Source organism: Ursus maritimus, unplaced genomic scaffold, assembly GCF_017311325.1.
Source record: "Ursus maritimus isolate PB19 unplaced genomic scaffold, ASM1731132v1 scaffold_29, whole genome shotgun sequence".
Taxonomy (NCBI): domain Eukaryota; kingdom Metazoa; phylum Chordata; class Mammalia; order Carnivora; family Ursidae; genus Ursus; species Ursus maritimus.
This window is the reverse complement of record NW_024425452.1, coordinates 24,246,811-24,268,904: the sequence shown is the minus strand read 5'-3', so window position 1 is coordinate 24,268,904 and position 22,094 is coordinate 24,246,811. Positions and strand designations below refer to the sequence as shown.

General features: G+C 39.8%; 1 protein-coding gene across 2 annotated transcripts in view; it reads right to left on the bottom strand.

Moving 5' to 3' along the window:
* Window positions 1-22,094, bottom strand: part of LOC103657472 — a 242,340-nt gene that overhangs the window by 78,970 nt on the left and 141,276 nt on the right. For both annotated transcript variants that reach the window (XM_040643615.1, XM_008684902.2), the window contains one exon: window positions 7,899-8,074. In XM_040643615.1, coding sequence (XP_040499549.1) covers window positions 7,899-8,074 — 176 coding nt within the window. The remainder of the gene's footprint in view (window positions 1-7,898; window positions 8,075-22,094) is intronic.

Below are 22,094 nucleotides of genomic sequence, written 5' to 3'. Positions count from 1 at the left end.
ACGAGGTGATAAAGTTAGTGATTTTATTGATATGACTAAAAATGACCGTGAAACATGCCACATGATGTACAATGAACTGTGATTTACAAACACTTTTATTATTAGAAAATAATATTGTGACAGCCTATATCACCTTATTTAGAATTCAAATTATTAGAAGGCTTAATTCGTGAGAGGTTTTATTTTGAACTGTACAGTGACAATAGTCATAGAAGTAACATAACCTAAATTATTAGGGTAAGAATAATACCTGTCATTGTTACATATAGAAAAGCAACATGTCGCAGTGCGATAACACACATGCGTGCGCACACACACACACACACACACACAATTTTAGAAGTCAAAAGACCTACAATAAATCTGGCTCCTATTAGCTGTGGTTAACTCATGCAACAACTTCACTTTGTTTACCTATGACAACAACAGCATTATAATTCCTGCCACATATGCATCAGAATATAATTGTGAAGATCAAACAAGATAGTGGGCATGAAAGCAATTGGGAAACTAAAGTGCTAAACAAAACTGACAGAGAAACATGGTATTAAATTGCTGGAAATTTGCTTATACGTGTTTATTAAGTTATATAAGATTATGCTTTGACAACCAAAAAGTTCGATTCCCTGTGAAATAGCAAGTTTGTTCTACTTTTTCACATCATCAATTTTACAAATGGCTGTCATTCTTCAATAGGACAACCCATGCCTTAAATACTAGAACAAGTATATAACAAGACAGTGCACAGTAAAAAGATTCTTTGCTGGTGATAAGCACTTAATAAATATATTCATTTGGAGAGTTGCTCTCCGACGTCCTTAAATTATTATTTGGGAGAAAATTAATTCTATGGCGGCTTTCAAAAATTATCTGCATCTTCATTGATTTTTTATTTAAAATTTAGCATAATTCTTAATTGGTTTTTTGAATCTTGAACACTGCAGGGAATCTGACAAAAGTGAGAAAAATCTAGCAAAAAGCTTATATGCACACACATTCTGCTTACAGTATCAGTAGATTCAGAGACCCTGCAGCCTAAGAATTAACCTATAATTCACAGACTCCAGATTAAGAACCTCTGTTTTAAATTGTTATGAAAATTCTTAATTATGCAATTGGAGTGTATAGAGTAAGTGAAGCTTTCCCCTTTTTTGGTTCCTTAAACAACACTTCTTTATATTTGCAGATGTGCAGCTTTTACTCTGACCATAATGGTGTATCCAGCAAACAAACACAGTCATTATTCAATATGAGGTAGCATTTGTAAACAGTAATGAGGTGGAAAATTAATTAAATGTGGCTGAAAATTATAAATTAATGTTACTTCAAAAGTCTGTCAGTGAATAGAAGCTGCAGGATGGAGTAGGGATAGGGAGTCTCTCTGAAAGCCCTTTACCTTTTGCAAAAGTATCTCTGGAATTCAAAATAGCAGACACACAAATGTTCCAGGAACTTAGGTCAAAGCCTTTTACTCCTTTCTTTGGAAATTAGCAATAGTGCTGGTTCCAAATAATCTGCACAATTCCTATAAATCTTGTGATATGTCATAAATGAATCTGATAAGTAAATGTATGAATGCATTGAAGAGCCCAGACCTCTCTGCCAGGCCCCAGGAATTTGACTCTCTTACAATAGTGCTAATTAAAATCTTGCCTACAAACAACCAAATTCAGTGTGTACAGGGTTACTCTCCATGAAAGTAAAACTATAATTTTAACATAAAAAAAGTTTTCATTCTCAACCATTTCAATGCAAGTACGATCACCAGCATAACTGAGACCTTTCCCTCGATTAATCAGGTAACTAAGCCACATATACATATTTTTGCTTTTGGTGACCGAAAAAAAAAAAAAAAAGGAAAACCAGTTAACTTCTCTACCTGAATCAATCTATTTTACAGTTCTACTCAACTAAAAAGTTCACAGTTAACTACAATCAGATTTTTATTTTTCATTTGGAAAGAGCTTTTACACATGATCCACTAGGAAAATCCATTTTGAGCTTAAAATTGATGTCTGCTTACGTTATAACAGATTGTGTAATCAGTGAATCTAAAACGCTCAGCAGCCTGCCTCTGCTTAGGAAGCAAGTATTCATATCCCACAGGCAGTCTTCTTGTCAGATTTTTCTAGGGAATTAGCCCTCATTTCCATCCTCTCTCATCCTTAAAAAAACATATTTTTCCCCCAGAAACTAAACTTGTTGGAAGATTTTTTTTTCTCTCAGATGCTTATGGCCATCCTGTTTTAACCCTAAAACACTGGCCAATAATGAAAAGATCTAAGACAGTATGTTAAGAAGTACTCTGTTTTCTGTCTTTAGAAAAACCTTCAATCTTAGTGAAAATAAGGAGAAAGCTGAACCAAGAATTTGGCAACTAAGGAGATTTGACTTCTAAATATTTTTAAACATTTTAAAATTTGTATTAGAAATATATTCTCTCTCATTTCTTCCATTACCATCCCATTCCTTGATGCCAAATAAGCAATTTAGATACTACTCTAAAAATCCTATGGAAAGAAACATTTAGCCTTAAACATTTAGCAAGAAGGGTATTTCTTTTTCTCAGGCCACAGAGTAAGACTCTGAGCTTTGCCTCTCAAAAGTGTATGATATATGTTTTGATACAATAAGGAAACTAGAAAACAGGCAGAAGGGAAACATGTCTCCCATGCCCACCTGGAATTTAAGCAGCCAGTTGTAAAAAACGAGCTAGCCCTAGAGAGATGTCCAGAAAGGTCTTTTTGGTACCATTCTTTCACTCCTCTCATCTGGTTGGCCTTGTCTTCTTCCCTCCTTCAGGAAAATCCAGTACCATTAGGTTCTCTTGCCCATACCACTACAAAATCTGCACAGTAGATGCCAATAAATGACCAGAATTATGCATTTGAGGTCTGTAAAGGGGGATGACCAGGTCTGCTCTGTTCATCTCCATATCCCTGGACTCTAGTACCTGACCTTACTCAGAACAGATGCTCCCTCAATACTGGTAAAGAAATGGATGAATGTTGACTGAAGGCAACTTGAAAGTATTAATCCTTCCAAGGGCTCATGTGATTTAACAAGTGTCAGATCCTCAAGCTGAAGTGATAAAGACTAGAAGGTAGTTTTCAATGATCAATAAGCTTGATGGCAGAAGCATAGGAGTCCCAGGAGACCATCAAAGGCCCAAGGATCACTACATGTCACTTATAATTAGAGATGGTTCAGTCTCTTTGGGTAAGTGTGCCCTGCATGGCTTATTGTCCTTGGTTAAGGGCTAGAAAAAACACTGGATTCATCTCCAATTAATTTCTCCTTCATGTCAGGGAATGACCTAGTTTCGTACTACAGACTCTCTTTGTCTCCTCAAAATTCATACACTGAAGCCTAATCCCCAGTGCGATGGTACTTGGATGTGGGGCCTTTGGGAGGTGATTAGGTCATGAGACTGGAGCCCTCATGAATGGAATTAGTGCCCTTACAATAGAGGCCCCAGAGAGTTCTTTACTCCCTTCCACCATGTGAAGTTACAGTAGGAAGATAGCCATTTGCGAACTAGGAAGTGGGCTCCCACCAGACACCAAATCTGTACTTCCCAGCCTCCAAAACTATGAAAAATAAACGTTTGTTGTTTAAACCACCTAGTTGATGGTAATTTTGTTACAGCAGCCCAAATGAGCTAAGACATATGGCAAAGCCTGGGAAGTAAGCTGGAATAAATAGTGGACACTGAGGAGAGAGCTTCCCAGAGAACCTGAATGAAGTCTGTGTGCTCCTTTCTTCACCACTGGGCACCTTTCTTCTCTGTTTTCCTTCTGTCTTGTCCACTAACCCAGGGTCCAGATCTAAGCATCTCTGGATAAAGTAAGCCAATGTTTTTGAGCATTTACTATCTGCTCAGCCTTGTTCCAAGTGCCTGTCATTCTTTAACTGAAATCTACACAACAACTCTAACAACAGGTATGGCTTTACCTCCCTTTCCCCCACTCCATGAACGAACTATGCCCAGAGTAATGCAGCCTATAAGAAGTAGAGCCAGAGAAATAAAAGAAGTAATAGTTATGGATAGCTCATTATGTGTCAGGGCTTTATATACACCATTTCATTTACTTCTCACCACAATCCTATGAAATACATACTTCTATTATTGCCATTTTACATATGTACAAAATTAGACTTGAAATGGCTTTGTAACTTGTCCATACCTACACAACTAATAAGTGACAGGGCCAGCCTAGGGATGCAGAGCTCCAAGTTCCTTCCACTTACCCTCCCCAAAACTTTGTCCTCGTCACACACAAGGTTCCGGGATCATAAACAGACTACCGTTTATGGAATCCCTAGTATGTGTCAGGCATGCTTCTAAGCACTTTACATATATTAATTCATTTGCTCCTCTATGAGCTGGGTACAATTACTATTATTTTTATTATTACTAATGTCATTTTGCATTTGAAGAAATTGAGGCAAAGAAAGGCTAACCAATTTTCTCAGATGCATGATGAAAAAATGGCTACACTTGGGCCTAGACCCAGCAGCCTATCTCAGACTCCATGCCCTGAACAACTGCATCATTATGCCACTTCTCAATGTTCATATGACTTAATTTAAATAGCATTTCTTTAGAAGTCATATTCATATTCCCACTAGAAGCTGACCCCAAGTCCAAAGCACTTTATCAGATTCCAGGTAAATTTTATACAAAAATAGTATAACTTCTCCATTTCCTATATTTTCATGGTAAGGTTGGGGTTGGGGGGACACTTCAAAAATTTTAAAGGCCCAGACACTTGTTTGAAGACAAGACAGGAGAGGCAGGAATACTGGCACCTTTCAGCTCCAAGAAGCCTAGGAAGACATTCTTGCTTTGCACCCCTCCTGGCTATGGAGTAGGGAGGGGTGGGCTGAGCCCTGGCCAGCTGAGAGGTAAGAGAGAAGAACTAAGCTGTGAAGAAACTGCTAGGTGGAGTTAATCCTTGTAGGAAGGGTTTTTTTTTTTTTTTTTTTTTTTTTTTTTTTTTTTTTTAAGATTTTTATTGATTTATTTGACAGAGAGAGGGAGAGAGAGCAGAAGCAGGTACAGCAGCAGGCAGACGGAGAGGGAGAAGCAGGCTCCCCACTGAGCAGAGAGCCTGATGAGCTGAAGGCAGAACCTTAACTGACTGAGCCTCCCAGGCGCCCCTGGTAGGAAGTTCTTTGGAATCCCACAACCTTGGAAGGGGAGCTCCCTAATGCCCACGCCAAAGATGGGGCAGGCAGTGAGACATCTTAAGCTAACTTCCCTTTCAGGGAAAGGGAGGAGAGCTGGAAACTCCAGGCCCTTCCTTCCAATATGGCACCCTAGCCCTCCATCTTCTACCTGTGTCCTTTCATCTTGGGCCACGCCTCACTTACGCCTTGCTCCCTGGCAGCAAAAGGTACCACTCGTTACATTTCTGCACTTTGCATCATCATCATTATTATTATTTTGGTAATTAGTTGAATTGATAGAGCACTGAACCAAATCAAATCAGCAACTTTTCTGATTGGTATGCCCCCATCTCTAATAGTTATACGCTTTGAAAGTATTACTCACTAATCCCCAGTAGTAACTGGGATGGAGGAAGGAGAATTCATCTCCATTAATTAATTAATTAATTAATTAATTTACTTACTTTCATCTCCATTTAGAAAAGATATGTGTTGTGTACTTTATTTCTAACTCTCAGCAGGTTTCACATGATTGTGACTCACAGAAGAGATGAGGAAAATATGTTAATTAACGAGATTGTTACTTCCAAGCTGTGCTCTTAGTGTGATTCATGCTGTAAACTACTGAGGGGAAAAGGCTAAATGATAAGCAAAATTTTACACTGCATAATAATTGTTACATTTTTGACACTAAATCAAACATACCAATATGACAAAGGGAGTGCCCCAAATACGCTCAAAGAGCCAGCAGCGTTTTGAGCACCCTGGATTATAGAACACCATAAATAAGAGGCTGAGTGGTAGGTAGGTAGGTTGAGGACGTCTGACCCCAAAATCTGGTGCAACTCTCCACAATAAAAGGTTATTTATTTAGGAGTGGCAACAGCGGGAAAATAATTACTGCGTTTGAAACAAAAAATTGGTAAATGATAACAATAAATGGAGATGACTGCGGCAGGTCTTGAAAGAGGGGTTAGAATTCTGTGGAACTGAGTTGTGCTCCCGAGCGAGGAACAAGCTTGTGGGCCCCCAATGCACCTGACTCCTTCCAGCCCTAGGTGCCTCAGGGACAAAAGCACCACTCTCACCCTGCCCTGGGAGATCTGACAGGATTCATGTTCTCAGGTCTGCAGCAGAGACTGGAATCTCTCCTGCCGGTATGCCAGTGGTGAATCCAAGTGGAGTCAATGGCCTTGCCCCTTTCCCTCTCCTGCCTTTGGAAACTCCTCTGCAGTGAACCCCAGCCTGAGAAGTGCTCCTGGGCCAGGGGGTCCACTGGTAGATGGCACCAGCAAGGAGAGCACAGGTTCCTCTAAGTGCCCCCCCCCGGGGGGGTGCAGAGGGGTGCTCTGGCCTGGGTGCCTGCAATGTCATGCTGCTGCACGCAGAGTGCAGAGAGGGCACCTGGGCCACTGGTGCACCGGGACAGCAAGTTGGCCGGTGTGTAGGTTGATGTGTGCATGGCCACTACTGTGTTGCAATTGCTGTTTGCTGCCTAAAAAGCCCCTTTTAAAGATGTCGCCAGATTTTCTCCATTTGTTCTTTTTTATTATTTGTTTTTTAAGCATCCATTACATATGCCAATTAATTTTGGCCATCCTTAGGATTGAGAGGAAATAATGGGAGGGGTATATGTGTTTGAAGATGTGTGGTCCCCAATATACACTGCTTACTTGATTGTTTCCTAACACCTTGAATACAGTAACGATCTATACATTACATGAAAATGTACCATATTGAAAAATAAAAATAACACACAAATTGCACAAAAATTTGTGCAAGCATGATTGCTATACAAAAGAAGGCAAGAAGAACTCTTTAGAAATTGGAGATTATATGATGAAAACAGTTTGCAATGCAGAAATGTTTCTAAAATTTTTCCAGAATTCTTGCCTCATTTGTTTAGAACCCAGACTGTCCACATTGTGTGTTTTCATGTTACCAGCCATGCTGGGGCTTGAGAATCCTGGGATGATCACTAAACTGACTGCTGGCTTCGCAACAGACAAATGACAGAAAATTAGGCATGGACAGACTCTCCTGCCTCTTCTTACTAAACCTCTTGAATGTGAAAATTATTATCGGTTTTAAGGGGAAACTTTTTTGTGGAGCTGAGCACCAAAATAACATTGACTCATGCCAAAACCATACCAATGTCATTAAAATGGACACAGTAGTTTCAAGCACTAATAAGAGTTATTAGAACACCAGGTAATCAGGCAGTTCCCTTCACAAGTTGCTTTCTAACATGGGTGTTGACTAGGCTCCTTCAGCTTCCCTGGCTGCTGTTAGGATTATGCTCATAAAAACACACATAGATGATACTCATTGTTTATATAATAGAACATTTCATATTTTTAAAAACATTAAAACTGAAAGGAATGCAAAGGAAGCAGGCCAGATTATTCAGAGAGGAAAACTGGAATCAGTAGACGCCAATGTCACAGCTGTGAAGATGACCCCTGGGGGTTCTCTTCCTGGTAGTGTCAGCAGAGAGGAAAGCCTACAAAACCTAAGTCAGTCCTTGTAGAAGCAAAGACACGCCTTAGAAATTGAAGCAGGGATTTCAGTTCAAGTCTTCCTCAAGCTGAATTCTCCACATGTGGATAGGAATATCTGGAGATTGTACAATGAAGTTCTAAATGTTATATTTTAGGGTAGGGGCTAGAGAAACTTTAAAGTGAGTCCATTCTCCACTAAGAACCATCACTATCACTCTGACCTACCTCCTTCTTGATGCCTCAGAATTCCCTCTTGGAAACTGGAGGAGAACAGAAGATTCCCTGGGTGCATCCGTATCTAAAATTCTATCATGCCACAAGCATGCACTGGAGTGGTGGAAGGCTCTTGCAGAAGCCTCACCAGGGGGCTGGGGGACCAGGAGGCAAACAGCAGCCAGGCTCTGAAAAAGAGGAAGGGTATGAAGTTTGAGAAGGCCTTTTGTTCAGACATGGAACAGATTCAGCAGAAGGCACAAATAAGAGAAGTTTGAGAAAGATGATAAGGAAGCCAGGCTTTCATCATATCCATTCAACACATTTATTAAGTACCTCCTCATTTTGCCAGGTGCTTGGAACACACAGTAGGATACAAGGAGGTGGAGTCCTGCTTTTACCTTTCTTACAGTGTAGTAAGATACAGACAAGCAAACGCGAAGCAGATTCAACAAAGTAGATATTGCTGGGTGGTGAGGTCATGGTGCTGTTTATGATTTTATGATGAATTCCCCGTGTTTTGTAAGTTGCCTACAACAATAAAAATGTATTTTTGGGGGGCGCCTGGGTGGCTCAGTCGGTTAATCAGCTGCCTTCGGCCCAGGTCATGATTCCAGGGTCCTGGGATCGAGCCTCGCATCAGGCTCCTTGCTCCGTGGGTCTGTTTCTCCCTCTCCCTCTGCCTGCCAATCCCCCTGCTTGTTCTCTCTCTCTCTCCCTCTCTCTGTCAAATAAATAAATAAATAAACTTAAAAAAATGTATTTTTTGTAATGAAAATAGAGTTTTTAAAAAAGAAGAAAATATATTTTAAAAAGCTACTTAACACAAATATTAGATTTTATGTCTAGCAGGGTGGTATTATAAAATCCTTTGAGAGTTAACAGACGAGCTTCCTGAAGCTCAGGTTAAGTAGCTTATCAAGATCACAGAACCATAGTGAAAAACCAGAAGAAAACAGTGGCATGCAGAGAAGTACATCTTACCAAAGTTTTGTTTTTTGTTTTTCTTTCTTAAGCAGGAGAGCTAGGATTAAAGCCTAAATCCTCTAAATCTCCAAATCCCAGGCCCTTTCTACCACCCGACAGTGCCTACTAATAACTGCAATAACGCAATCTGAAGGATCAAGGTAAGAACTGCAATATATTGCATCATAAAAAATGAAATGGAAGAAACCTATGTAAGAAAAACATCTTGAAAAATTTGAGTCTCATTGTCTTCTTTTCACTCTCCTCTATCACTCTTCCTTTTAGTTCTTTTTTTTCCCTATTTATATTAGAGACATAGTCTTAAATAGTATTTGGGACAGAAATGAAGGGAAAAAACTACATATTCCCACTATACTAAAATGACTACTGTTGATAATGTGGAATGATTCCTTTTAACTTTTTTTTCCCTAGAGTTAGGGTTTTAAAAAATTATTATAGTTATACTGATACCTAATTATAAGCCTTTGGTGGATTTCTGCTGTAATTACCCAAAGTCAGTATTAAAAATTTAGCCAACAATAAGGGAACATCCCCGAACTAAAAGAGTAATAAATATATCAGATAAACAATCTTAGATCAACATTTCCTTAAGTGTAGGCCATAAAACACTACACACATGAAACATTCATTAAGAAAAAGGTTTAGTGGTAAATGAAGTTTAGGAAACATTTTAGATTCTCATCCCATTTTGGAGATTCATGCACTTTGCAAAAATCTGAAAGAAGCAGTGTTTAAGAAAGGAAAAAGTTCTTTAAATCTTGTTTAACTCAACATTTCCTATATTTATTTGTACATAAAAATTTTAAAAATATATATTTTACACTTATTAATGTCTTTTGGAATAGGAACAAACTTTGGGATACGCTGAATTAACTTCTCTAGTTATTTCCAGTGCTAGATTTTAAAGGACAACATTACTAGACCCGGCTATCTTGCCATGCAGTAGCCAATAGAAAAAGACACTAGAAATCAAGGAGCTTCCAAGATCCGCTAGGCCAGAAGTGAGCTGGCAAATGGGGACACCCAGGAACTCTGCACTTGGAAACCACACCTAGAAATGAAGCATTCAGAAGTCCGTCCCCCAATATCTTTAAAGTGTTTGTTTAACATAACATTTCAAGATTCTAAGTTTTCCCTGTCAGAGATGTCAGCCAATGGAAGAAGCCTGGAGAAATCACTAGCAGAAAGTGAACCACTGACATTATTTGCTGATTCTTCCTTTCTTCTTGACATTTCTTTGACAACATAAAACGACTTGTTTTGTTTCACCCTATTCTTATCTCTACATTCTAGTAGATCCTACAAGGAGAATATCTGTTATGTCTTTTCTTTCCTCTCTACTCCTACCCTCTCACTTACTCATTTAATAATTCTCTTTTGGGCACCTACACCATTCTCAGTAGACGTTTACCAGAAACACGGTATCTGCCCTGAAGAAGCCCACACCTAATGCGAGAGACTCATTCAGGTGTTAGCATCTCTCACTAACACCACTGTATTAGGTCTTTCCTGCCTTCAGGTCCTTGTACTCCAGTACCTCCTCTAAAATTCCCATGGGTTAGCCTGGTGATGGGTATTGCATAGAGCACTGGGTGTTACACGCAAACAATGAATCATGGAACATTGCCTCAAAATTTTAATTTAAAGTAAAGTAAAGTAAATAAAATTCCCATGCTTACCCTTTCAAAACCCGAATTTGATCATGTCACCCTCTGTCCTAAAGTCAAGTAATGGCTGCCCAATGTTATCTATGTACATTAAGGTTGAATTACATGAAAATGTCAATATTCCTACAAAGATGACAATTTCATGTGGTTCAACACAATAAAATGAAATTTCCAATTTTCCACTTGTTGGCTACCACATTATATGAAAATCCTGAGAAGGATCTTTTCCAAATCTGAAAGGCATGTTAGTATCAACAGACTTAGAATACAGACTATGAGACATGCATAAAATCTGCTTTAGGAGCCCCAAATCAAAAGCCATAGGGCACACTCTTCAATTACTGGCAGTGATTTAAAATCTAGATGCTTCTCACATGGGCAACTCTGTAGTTTGCTCTAGGTAAATAGCAGCATCAACTCCTGCTACATGTACCTCTAACCCAATAAATTTCCTGCATGTTCCAGCTTTTTTCTTCATGTTGTACTTCCTCATTGGGTTATTGTGAGAATAAAACATAAAAGAAATAATCTATGTAAAGTAGATGACAAATTACATTTGCTATTAGCAATAGGTCTGACAAATTCTCACTTTTGCAAAAAACCTTCATTTACAGCCCTATTGGAAGTAATCTCTCCTGCACTGTTCTCCTAGCATTTCCTAATAAAGTACATATCAGGGTCTATCTTGAGTTAGAATTATTTATGCATGTGTCTATTTTCTACTCTGGATTATGGAACCCTTCTGAGCAGGGATCATATTTTATTCATGTGTCTCACCTACATTGGGCAGGGGGCCTTGTACTGTGAAAGCAATTTGCCATGCATAAAGCCCTATCAACTTGATAATGATTTGCATCAAGCATATGCTGAATTGTATTGAATTCTTTGTTAGTGAGGGTCAATACCACTCCTCTCTGGAAAGGACGTTCATGAAGTTAGAAGTTAGGACATTCTTCTTTCAATGAGAAGTCTTGCCTAGATGGCAGAAATGTGGAGCCCATATGCATCTTCTTATTGTTCTCCCTAGAACAATTCCACTTTCCTAAAGGTGGAATTATCTTTTTGCCTTAGTCATAGTTTAAGCAAATACAAGTCATCTTGCCTAATAAGACATCCATTTCCTCTTTCATGGATTCTTAGACAAAGGCATGAGTGCATAAGACTCCCAATTATCTAAGTAACTGGGACAATGAAGAGTTAAGGAAGAATTCAAGAAAATTCATGGCCTATGACTTCTTTTTCAGTGTTTTGAGAATTCAAAGCTATTGAGAAGGGAAAACCATGGAGGGCTATCCCTGTGAATGACTTCCACTCTCTTTCCAAGCTTTCCATTCAAACTTAAGGAGAATGAAATCCAGAGAAGTGAAGAAACATATTCAAAAATCATATGATGAGAGGAAACATTTCTGTTCTGCAATGGATTTAGGCCAACCTATATGGAAAGTAAGGGGTCAATCTGAGATGGTTCCAGAATCTTCTAATTTTAGATATCATACTTTCTAATCCCATGGGCTATCTTACCCTTGCTGTCAAAAAACTGACAGAGGAAAATCCAGGATAGACAGCAGAGTAAAATTGTAGCTTTAAATGCTTTTCTATGAAATGCTGCTCCTGGTGGTTTCCAGGAAGCCAGGAAGGCATTAAAACTGAAGAGACTATGTGGAGAAGGTCACCTTGAAACTCAAGTTTTGAGAGCATCATATGCTCTTTTGGACCTTGGAGAAGATAATCTTTATTGTTCTATGGAACTTGCAGCTCATCAGACCAACTTCAAGATGTTAGGCAACCTTGACTCAACTGACATGGAGCCAGAGAAGCCACAGACATGAAAACATTCATTTTATCTCCTTCCTCTTCATCATAGTTACTATTTGCCCACCATGTCAGCTGTGCCCAAATCAAACCTCTTTAATGGTTTAATCAAACCTCACTTCCCCATTTAATTATCTCCCTATCATGATCTTCTGCCCTTTCTTCTGCTTTCCATGATCAGCCTTACTATCCTTCCCTACATAAATCTAGCCATATCCAGATAATTTCAACCATACCCCTTACCCATTCCAAAATACGGCAGAGCAAAGAAAAATTCCTTGACCTCCTAAATCACAGATGGCAGAAAATCACATGTGTTAAAATTAACTAAGTACAAATTAATTTTATCAGAGGCAGTAGAATGTTATGGTTAAGAGGGAAAACTCTGAAGCCAAACTGTGGTTCAAATCCTGGTTCTACTACTAATCACTTAACCTCTGAGTACTTCAGTTTACCCAATGTCAAAGTGAGAATGGTGTTGATACCAACAGCATTAGTTAGATAGTGGAAAAATAACAGCCACCTAAAAGAAATAGAAGTTTATTTCTGATGGAGGAGTGTAGGGTTGAGGAGGTGGCTGTGAGACTGTGGGATTAGGCTCCTTTGTCAAATTCTGCTCTTCTTAAAATGTGGCTTCCATCTCATGGACCATGATGGCTACTCCAGCTCCCGCCTGGCTAGATGTCCACACTGCAGCTAGCAGGAGAGGAGTAAGAGAAGGAGTAGGCTCTCATTTCCATTACAGCTATGATCCAGAATTTCCCCCAAGTCACTTCCGCTCACATCCCATTAGCCAGAACATATTCAGTGGCCACATCTAGTATCAAGAGATACCATATGCCTTTTGCTGAAACTTCTATTACTATATCAAAACAGGAGAATAAAAACTAGTGAGAAACCCAGTAATCTTTGCCACACCAATGCTGTAGAGTTGTGTAGATTAAATGAATTACACATGTAAAGCACTCAAAAACAGTTCCTAGAACATAGAAAATCCTTGATGATTGTTAGGTATTAAAATAATAATACTAATAGTACATTATTATGCCTATTTCTTCCCTGCTTTTGTACTATATGTTTGTGGAAAGTGAGAATCATGTGGAATATTTAGACCCTTTACAAATAACTATTAATATGAAATGTATGTTAATTTTTTAAAACTAAAATAAGTGAAAGTAAAAAGAACAAAATAAGGGGTGCCTTGGTGGCTCAGTTGGTTAAGCATCTGACTCTTGGTTTCAGCTCAGGTCGTGATCTCAGGGTTGTGGGATCAAGCCTGGCATAGGGCTCTGTGCTCAGTGGGGATTCGGCTTGGGATGCTCTCTCTTTCTCCCTCTCTCTCTGCCTCCCTCCTCGCTTGTACACACACACACTCTCTCTCTAAAATAGATAAATAAATCGTTAAAAAAAGAACAAAATAAGAACTACCTGTCAAACTTTTCTTTATAAAAAGCTACATAATTAAAATAGGAACAGTTTTGAGCAATAGAAGTTTTCGATTATTTTCAGAAAATCTGTATGTACACATCAAAGTATTAACTAGGAAATTAGAAAATTGTGGGATTCAGAAAAACCAATGTTTGCTTTGGCATATGTTTGAAAGGAACTGAATTTCTTAACAAAGAGAGATGACAATTATAGAGCTATTTTCTTTACAAAAGATCAAGGGATTTAATTTTTTGGTCAAAGAGTTGACTAATAGTTATGGGTACTTCTAAAAGAATAAAGAAACTCTCTAACCAAAGTGTGGAAACACGAGTAAAACAAATGAAGGCAATCTTTTAAACCAACAAGTGGCAAAACTTTGGCCAATATCAGATGTGTGTAAAGTGGAGGCTTTTCTCATATAAGAACTCATTAAGTTTTTAAGGTTATTATTAGCTCTTTGGGACAGTACAGAAAGCTGATTTCTGTACCCAATGGATGAATTTATACTTTTTATATTGTCTATTAATAGATCATGGAATTTTATCACAATATTGCAGACTTAGCTCCACCTGTGCAGCTTCTTGTGGTGCAACCCACGTCTGTGGCGCTCAGTGGCCTCTTCTCCGTAAACACCAAGTGCATGCCCTGCTGCCACGACGACGTTGTCCTCCCGCCGGATGTGTCCTTGCTTGTGGGTCTCGGCCCAGCTCCAGTACCTGGTGCGTCCGCAGCAGCTGAACTCTGGACCAGAAGGGGCCAGGAGATTGAGCTCAAGTGGCCGGTGATTGCATCAATCATGCCTACAACATGAAGTGTCCATAAAAACCTAAAAGGAGGGAGTTCAGAGAGGTTCCAAGATGGCGGAGGAGCAGGAGACCTAAAGTTCTTTTGGTCCCAGGAATTCAGCTAGAGAGCTACCAAACCATTCTGAATACCTATGAACGCAACTGGAGAATGAAGAAAAGAGTAGCAGAAACACTATGAACAGAAAAGTGACCACTTTCTGCAAGGAGGAGAAAAGATGGCGGAGGAGTAGGAGACCCTTTCTCAGCTGGTCCCGAGTTGAGCTGGATATCTACCAGACCATCCTGAAAACCCAAGGAATCAGCCTGAGATGCAGGAAGACACATCTGGATCTCTACAAACGAACATTTCCAGCGCTGAATATTGAGGTACGAAACAGGCAGCCGTGAATCCCCGCACAGATATCAGATGATAAACGGAAGGGGGAGGGAGCCAACGAGCTCTGGCGCCGGGAAGCAGTAGCCACTTGCGCTGGGGAGTGTGCCGGACTCGCGCGGAAGGGCACCCACGAGAGAGCAGACTGAGACCGTGAGCCTGGGAACACGCGTGCGACTGGACTGAAAATCGGAGCTCCAGAGCGCTCACTGGAACCAGACTAAAACCGGAAGCTCAGGAGCGCATGCGCGTCCAAACTGAAAACCGGCGCTCTGGAGCGCACACTCGAACTAGACTGAAACTGAGAGCTCGGGAGCACGCCCGGAAACCGGGGGCGGCTGGCAGCGTTAGAAGCACCAAGGACAGAGACGTGCTGGCCCTGGAAGTGAGGGCTGGGAGAGCGGCTGTGGGGGGCACAAACTGGGACGCTGCAGGGTTTTTAGCAGCACCGATAGAAACAGAGTTAAAGTGGCAAAGAAAGCTCAGTGAAGAGCAGACTGTGACCTCTCTATTCTGAGACAGAGGCTAGGATACGGCCACTGCTGCTCTGACTCTCAGAAGAGTCACAGAAAACCGCCAGGGAAAGCCGTCAGAGAACTAAAGCCCGGAAATACCAGCTCACATTGTGCCCATCCCCGTCCCCCCTTCCAGGGGACAAGGTGACTCTACCCAAACAGGGTTGCCTGAGTATCAGCGCAGCAGGCCCCTCCCCCAGAAGGCAGGCTGAAAAATCAAGAAGCCCACATCCCTAAGGTCCCTATAAAACAAGTGCACACTGCCTGGGTCCTGGTTAATAATTTGGGCTCTGGGCATCCCCGCAAACTCTCCTCATCAGAATGACAAGGAGGAGAAATTCCCCCCCAGCAAAGAAAAGCCTCTGCCACAGAACTGAGGGATATGGAAATAACCAAATTGTCAGAAATGGAGTTCAGAGTAACAATGGTCAAGATTATGTGTAGGCTTGAAAAAAATATTAATGAAAACATTAACGAGAATATAGAATCTCTAAGAGTGGAAATGAGAGTGAATCTGGCAGAAATTAAAAATGCTATGAATCAAATGCAGTCTAAACTAGACGCTCTGACTGCCAGGGTAAATGAGGCAGAAGAACGAATTAGTGAACTGGAGGATGGGATGGTAGAAGAGAAAGTTAAAACAGAAACATGGCTCAAAAAAATCCAATCTCAAGAATGTAGATTATGGGAGATTACTGACTCAATGAAACATTCCAATGTCAGAATCATCAGCATCCCCGAGGGGGGGTGGAGAAAGAGGTCTAGAAGAGATATTTGAACAAATTGTATCTGAGAACTTCCCTAATCTGGCAAAGGAAAAAAGCATTTGTGTCCAAGAGGCAGAGAGGACCCCTCCCAAAGTCAATGAGAACAGACCTACACCATGTCATGTCATAGTGCATTTCGCAAATATTAGATCCAAGGATACAGTATTGAAAGCGGCCAGGAGGAAGAAAATCCTTACGTACAGAGGGAAAAACATCAGAATAATGTCAGACCTGTCTACAGAGACCTGGCAGGCTAGGAAGGGTTGGCAGGGTATTTTCAAAGCTCTATCTGAGAAGAACATGCAGCCAAGGATCCTTTATCCAGCAAGGCTGTCATTCAGAATTGATGGAGAGACAAAGACCTTTCAAGACCAGCAGAAACTGAAAGAATATGTGACCACCAAGCCAGCCCTACAAGAAATATTAAGGGGGGAGTTTCTATAAAAGTAAAAAGATCCCAAGAGTGATACAGAACAGAAATTCTTCACAGGCAACATGACATCATTAAAATCATATCTCTCAATAATCACTCTCAATATGAATGGCCTAAATGCTCCCATAATGCCACAGGGTTGCAGATTGGATAAAAAGACACGACCCATCCATTTGCTGTCTGCAAGAGACTCATTTTGAACCTAAAGATATATCCAGACTGAAAGTGAAGGGATGGAAAACCATTTTTCATGCCAATGGACCTCAAAAGAAAGCTGGGGTAGCAATTCTCATATCAGACAGATTAGATTTTAAACTAAAGACTGTTGTTAGAGATACAGAAGGACACTATATTATTCTTAAAGGATGTACCCAACAAGTGGATATGACAATTATAAATATCTATGCCCCCAACAGGGGAGCAGCTAGATACACAAGCCAACTCTTAACCAGAATAAAGAGACATACAGATAATAATATGTTAATAGTAGGGGACCCCAACACTCCACTCTCAGCAATAGACAGATCACCTAAGCAGAAAATCAACAAAGAAACAAGAGCTTTGAATGACATACTGGACCAGATAGGACCCTTTCTCATAGAATATATATATAGAACACTACACCTCCCAGGAACAACAGAATACTCATAATTCTTTCAATGCACATGGAACTTTCTCCAGAATAGACCATATCCCTGGGTCACAAACAAGTCTCGACTGATCAAAATCCAGATTGCTCCCTGCATATTCTCAGACCACAATGCTTTGAAACTGGACCTCAATGACAAGGAAAAATTTGGAAGAAACTCAAACACTTGGAAACTAAGAATCATCCTGCTCAAGAATGATTGGGTAAACCAGGAAATTAAAAATCAGTTTAAATAATTTATGGAAAGAAAGGGGGGGTAATCAGAAGGGGGAATGAAACATGAGAGACTATGGACTATGAGAAACAAACTGAGGGCTACAGAGGGGAGAGAGGGGTGGGGAATGGGATGGGAGAGACCGTGATGGTAGTAAGGAGGGCACACATGCATGGTGCACTGTGTTATACTACAACTAATGAATCATCGAGCCTTAAGTGATCGAAAACCGGGGATACCATGGTGACTAACATAATATAATAAAAAATCATTATTAAAAAAATAATAATAAATAAATAAATAAATAAATAAATAAATAAATAAATAATTTATGGAGACCAATGAGAATGAAAACACATCAGTCCAAAACCTGTGGGACACTGCAAATGCAGTCCTAATGGGGAAATATATAGCCATCCAAGCTTCACTCAAAAGAATAGAAAAATCTAAAATGCAGTTTTTATTTTCCACCTCAATGAAGCTGGAGCTGGAACAGAAGAACAGGCCTAACCCATGCACGAGAAGGCAGGTGATCAAGATTAGAGCAGAGATCAATGAATTAAAAACCAGGAGCACAGTAGAGCAGATCAATGAACTGGAAGCTGTCTTTGAAAGAATAAATAAGATCGATAAGCCACTGACCAGACTTATTCAAAAGAATAAGTTTGCCCTTTTAATTAATAAAATTATGAATGAGAGGAGAGATTCACACCAGAACACCTTTAAATGAAACAGGAAGGATCATTAGAAACTTATCAACAGCTTTATGCCAATAATTAAACAACTGGACGAAATGGATGCCTTCCTGGAAACCTATAAACTACCAAGACTGAAACAGGAAGAAATTGATTTTTATACAGACCGATTATTATGAAGAGATTGAAGCAGTGATCAAAAAATAACCAAAACAAAAGTCCAGGACCTGGAGACAGATTCCCTTAGGAACTCTGTTTACCAAACATTCAAAGAATAAATAATACCTATTTTCCTGAAGCTGTTTCTGCAAAAATAGAAACAGAAGGAAAACCACCAAACTCATTCTTATGAGGCCAGCATCACTTTGATCCCCGCAAACCAGGCAAAGACCCCCATCAAAAAGGAGAATTACAGACCGATATCCCTGATGAATATGGACACCAAAATTCTCAACAAGATCCTAGCTAATAGGATCCCAACAGCAATTCTTTTGGGGTGTTTTATTATCCATCAAGACCAAGTGATTCATCCCTGATGCAAGGGTGACTCAACATTTGCAAATTGATCAGTGTTATGTATATATCAACAAGAAAAGAGTCAAGAACCATGATCCTCTCAATTGATGCAGAAAAGCATTTGACAAAATACAGCATCCTTTCCTGATTAAACCCCAGAGTGCGTAGGGATAGAGGTTACATTCCTCAATTTCATAAAACCATCTATGAAAAGCCTACAGTGAATATCATTCTCAACGAAAAAGCTGAAAGCCTTTCCCTTAAGATCACGAACACGGCTAAGGATGCCCACTCTCACCATTACAGCCCAAATATAGTACTAGAAGTCCTTTGGAACAGCAATCAGACAAACAAAAGAGATAAAGGTATCCAAATCGGGCAAAGAAGAAGGGAAAACTGTCTCTCTTTGCAGATGACATGATACTCTGTAAGAAAAACCCAAGGGGCGCCTGGGTGGAGCAGTCGCAAGCGCTCGTTCGCCTGGGCGTGATTCGGCATTCTGGGATTCGAGCCCCACACTGTAGGCTCCTCCGCTGATCCTGCTTCTTCCCTCTGCACTCCCCCTGCTTGTGTTTCCTTGCTGGCTGTCTCTCTCTTGTCAAATAAATAAAATAAAAAAATCTTTAAAAAAAAAAAAAAAAGAAAAACCCAAAGACTCCACCCCAAACTACTAGAACTTCTATACAGCAATTCGTACGTGGCGGATAAAAATTCAATGCTCAGAAACTCAGTTGCATTTCTATACACGAACAATGAGACTGAAGAAAGAGAAATTAGAATCCATTCCATTTATACACCAAAAATCATAATGCTACCTTCAATTAACTTAACCAGAGACGTAAAGGATCTATATATTCTAGAAACTACAAATCACTCTTCTTTGAAAGACACATTGAAGAAGACACAAAAAGATGGAAAATATTCCATGCTCATGGATCGAAGAATTAACATAGTTAAAATGTCCATAAGTACCCAGAGTAATCTTACACTTTCAATGCTATCCCGATCAAAATACCTAATGACATTTTTTCAAAGCACTGGAACAAATAGTCCTTAAATTTGTATGGAAACAGAAAATTCTTGGTCCCTTGAATCTCCAAGCGAAACTGTTGAAAAGGAAAACAGTTGGGGGCATCACGTTGCCAGGATTTCGTTATACTACAAAGCTGTGATCGACAAATATGGTACGGCACAAAAACAGATACATAGACCAGCGGAATAGAATAGAGAACCCAGAAATGGACCCTTGGCTCTTGGGTAACTAATCTTTGACAAAGCAGGAAAAAACATCCAGTGGAAAAAAGGACAGTCTCTTCAATAAATGGTGCTGGGAAACTGGACCGCTATATGCAAAAGAATGAAACTTCACCACTCTTCACACCATACACCATAAACTCCAAATGGATGAAAAGACCTTGATGTGAGACAGGAATCCATCAAAATCCTAGAGGAGATTATAGGCAGCAACGCCTTTGATAATGGGGCCACAGCAACTTTTTTCATGACGTATCTCCGGCAAAGGCAAGAGGAACAAAAGAAAAAAAATAACTTGTGGGACTTCATCAAGATAAAAAAAGTAACAGCCAAGGAAACTGTCAAAAACTAAGAGGCAGCCCATAGAATGGGAATGAGGCATTTTCAAATGACACTACAGATAAAAGACTAGTATCCAAGATCTAAAAGAACTTCAAACTCAATACATGTGAAACAAATAATCGAATCAAAAATGGGCAGAAGATATGAACAGACATTTTTCCAATGAAGACATAAGGCCAAAATGTGGCTAATGACACATGAAAAAATGTTCAAAATTATTAGCCATCAGGGAAATTCAAATCAAAACCACCTTTGAGATACCACCTTACACCCAGTTAGAATGGCAAAAAATTGACAAGGCAGGAAACAAATGTTGGAGAGAGTGATGTGGAGAAAGGGGATCCCTCTTACACTGTTGGTGGGAATGCAAGTTGGTACAGCCACTTGGAAAACAGTGGGAAGTCATTTAAAAAGTTAAAATTGAGCTACCCTATGATCTAGGCATTGCAATTTCACGGGGTATTTATCCCAAAGATACAGACGTAGTGAAGAGAAGCACCATATGCACCCCCACGTGTTCATAGCATATTGTCCACAATAGCTAAATCAAGGAAGGAGCCGAGATGCCCTCTCCAACAGATGACTGGATTAAGAAGATGTGGGTCCATATATACAACAAATATTACTCAGCCATCAGAGTTAAGAACAATTACACAACATTTGCAGCAATATGGACGGGATTCAGGAGATTATGCTAAGTGAAGCCAAGTCAAGCAGCAGAAAAAGACACTATCATACGGTTTCAATTTCATTTAAGTGGAACATAAGAAATAGGAAGATCGCAGAGAAGGAAGGGAAGAATGAAGGAGGGGTAAACAGAAGGGAATGAAACCATGAGAGACTGTGGGACTCTGGAACAAACTGAGGGCTTGCGGGGGATTGGAATAAGCCGGGGTGATGGTATTAAGGAGGGCACATATTGTATGGTGCACTGGGTGTTATACTAAGAAATAATGAATCATGGAACATCAAAACTGGGGATGTACTGTATGGTGATCACCATTATAACAAAATAAAAATTATAAAAAATGAAATAGATAAATAAATAAACAAACAAACAATAAATAAATAAAACAATATTGCAGTAGACTTAGGTAGAACAGAGGTCTGTGTTTGGAGCCAAATTTCAACGGGGTTTATATCCCCCAGTTTAGCTACTCATTGCAATGACCTTGAACAAGTTACCTCAACTCCTGTATGTATTAGATTTGTTTATCTTAAAATAGGAACAATAATAATACATGTCCCATAGAGTAATTATGATGAGATTAATTTCAAATTCATTATGCATAAAGCTTTTAAAAAGCAGAAGCATTCAGGAATTTGTCAAAGGCTATTTAATTATTAATATTACCCCGCTTTTTAAATGTTTTACAGCATTACTGGTGCTCTGTGTTTAGTCGTTGCTACATCTGCCTTGGTTCAGGTCATGTTCGGGTCCTGGGATTGAGTTCATGTCTCCCCGTCAGGCCCCCTGCTCGTGGGAGTCTGCTTCTCCTCTCCCCAAAGCTGTTGCCTCTACTTGTACACTCTGTCAAATAAATAAATGAAATCTTTAATAAAATTTCTACAGCATATTAACTTCTTTACTTTTTTAAGATTTTATTTATTTATTACAGAGATAGAGACAGACAGCGCAGAGAGGGAACACAATAGGAGTGGGAGGGGATAAAGCAGGCTCCCAGTGAGACGCTGATGTGGGGCTCAATCCCATGCAATGCTGATCACGCTCTGAGCCGAAGGCAGATGC